Raw genomic sequence first — 1,524 nt, forward strand, 5'->3', positions numbered from 1 at the left:
CACACACACACAAATATCCTGTTGGCTTAGTTTCTCCTTCTCTGAGGAACCCAGCTTGATACAGACCCAGCTGAGCGAGTGTGTTTGCTGATCTTCACCGCCTGAAGCCAGTGCTTTAAACCATGAGAATGAAACATTGAGGGGCACCATGTGGACGCTGGGAGAAGGAAGTGAGATGGAAAAGTTCTTTGATCGCATCCAAGAAGTGAATGGTCCTCAAGGTGCAGCAGAGGAATTTGTAGGAGAGAGGGATGATTGATGGACAGCTTTTTTTTTTTTTTCTTGAGGCAGAGTTTTGTTCTTGTTGCCCAGGCTGTAGTGCAATGGCGCTATCTCGATTCACTGCAACCTCCGCCTCCCGGGTTCAAGCGATTCTCCTGCCTCAGCCTCCAGAGTAGCTGGGATTATAGGCATGTGCCACTACGCCTGACTAATTTTGTGTTTTCAGTAGAGACGGGGTTTCTCAGGCTGGTCTCAAACTCCCGAACTCAGGTGATCCACCCGCCTGGGTCTCCCAAAGTGCTGGGATTACAGGCGTGAGCCACTGTGCCTGGTCAATTGACGTCTTTCTATAGCCCCAAACCCGTCCCAGTTAGCGTGGAGGGATTTTAGGTAGGTGACACAGAAACTGGGTAATGATGGCAGGTGTGGAGGAGCAGAATGTACCACTGAGTGGGGGGTCCGGGGGAAACATGTGGCAGAAATAGCCTCCCGTTCCACGTGATCTGCCAAAATTGAACATGGGGCATTTAGCAGGGGTGCCATGTCAGTTGGGGAACTATCCTTAGGGGCGCTAACCCAAGTCTCCCTTTCTCCAACCAGCGCACCCTGCCTTCCTCATCAGATGGCACTCCCCCGCCACCTTCCTCAGTCAGGTCGTGATGGCGCTTTGTGACGTCGAAGGCCACCCTTCCCGCCCAGGGCTACCATTGGCTGGGGAGTGGGGTGCTGACCAATCACAGCTCAGGGACGTGGTCGCCTATTGTCCCGAGACCGCGGGAGGGGTATATACGGGGACACCAGGCGGCCTGCGGTTGACCGTTGGGAGACGTTGAGCTGTGGAAGATGAGTCCGAAGCCGGAAGCCTCGGGATCCCCGGCCGAGCCCAAGGAGACCCAAAAGAGGAAGTTGTCTCCGCAGCAGGACTCCAGCAGCCCGAAGAAGAAGGTGAGGGACCCACCCAAGCTCCTCCTCGGCTTCCCCTTGCTCTTTCCTCACCAGAATCCTCTCCCGTCCTCCCCTGGCACAGCCCCCCAGCCCGGCCCGCCCGCCTCTGAGGAAACGTCCCTGTTCCCAGCCTCCTCCAGCCTCTTCCCTCAACCAGAGCCCTTCTGGGATCTCCCTGTTGTCCTTCCAGGCTACCCGGGCGGCCAAGAAGGGAAAAGCAGCTCGTGGACGGAGGGGCAAGAAGACACGGGCCGCGAGCAAGATGGCGGCGGTGGCGGCGGCCCCTGAGGTGGGGAGCGGGCCAGCGGCCCCCGGCCCCAGTGACCAGCCCAGCCAGGAGGAGCTCCCTCAGCACCA

At 58.0% G+C, this 1,524-nt stretch overlaps 1 protein-coding gene across 1 annotated transcript in view; it reads left to right on the top strand.

The window, feature by feature from the left end:
* The first annotated feature begins 563 nt into the window (after window positions 1-563).
* LOC111528506 (testis-specific basic protein Y 1-like) overlaps window positions 564-1,524 on the top strand; it is an 11,698-nt gene continuing 10,737 nt past the window's right edge. The window contains exons 1-2 of the mRNA XM_026451803.2: window positions 564-1,167; window positions 1,358-1,518. Of these exons, the coding sequence (XP_026307588.1) occupies window positions 1,066-1,167; window positions 1,358-1,518 (263 nt within the window). The 5' untranslated portion in view covers window positions 564-1,065. The remainder of the gene's footprint in view (window positions 1,168-1,357; window positions 1,519-1,524) is intronic.

Source organism: Piliocolobus tephrosceles, chromosome Y (genome assembly GCF_002776525.5).
Source record: "Piliocolobus tephrosceles isolate RC106 chromosome Y, ASM277652v3, whole genome shotgun sequence".
Lineage (NCBI taxonomy): Eukaryota > Metazoa > Chordata > Mammalia > Primates > Cercopithecidae > Piliocolobus > Piliocolobus tephrosceles.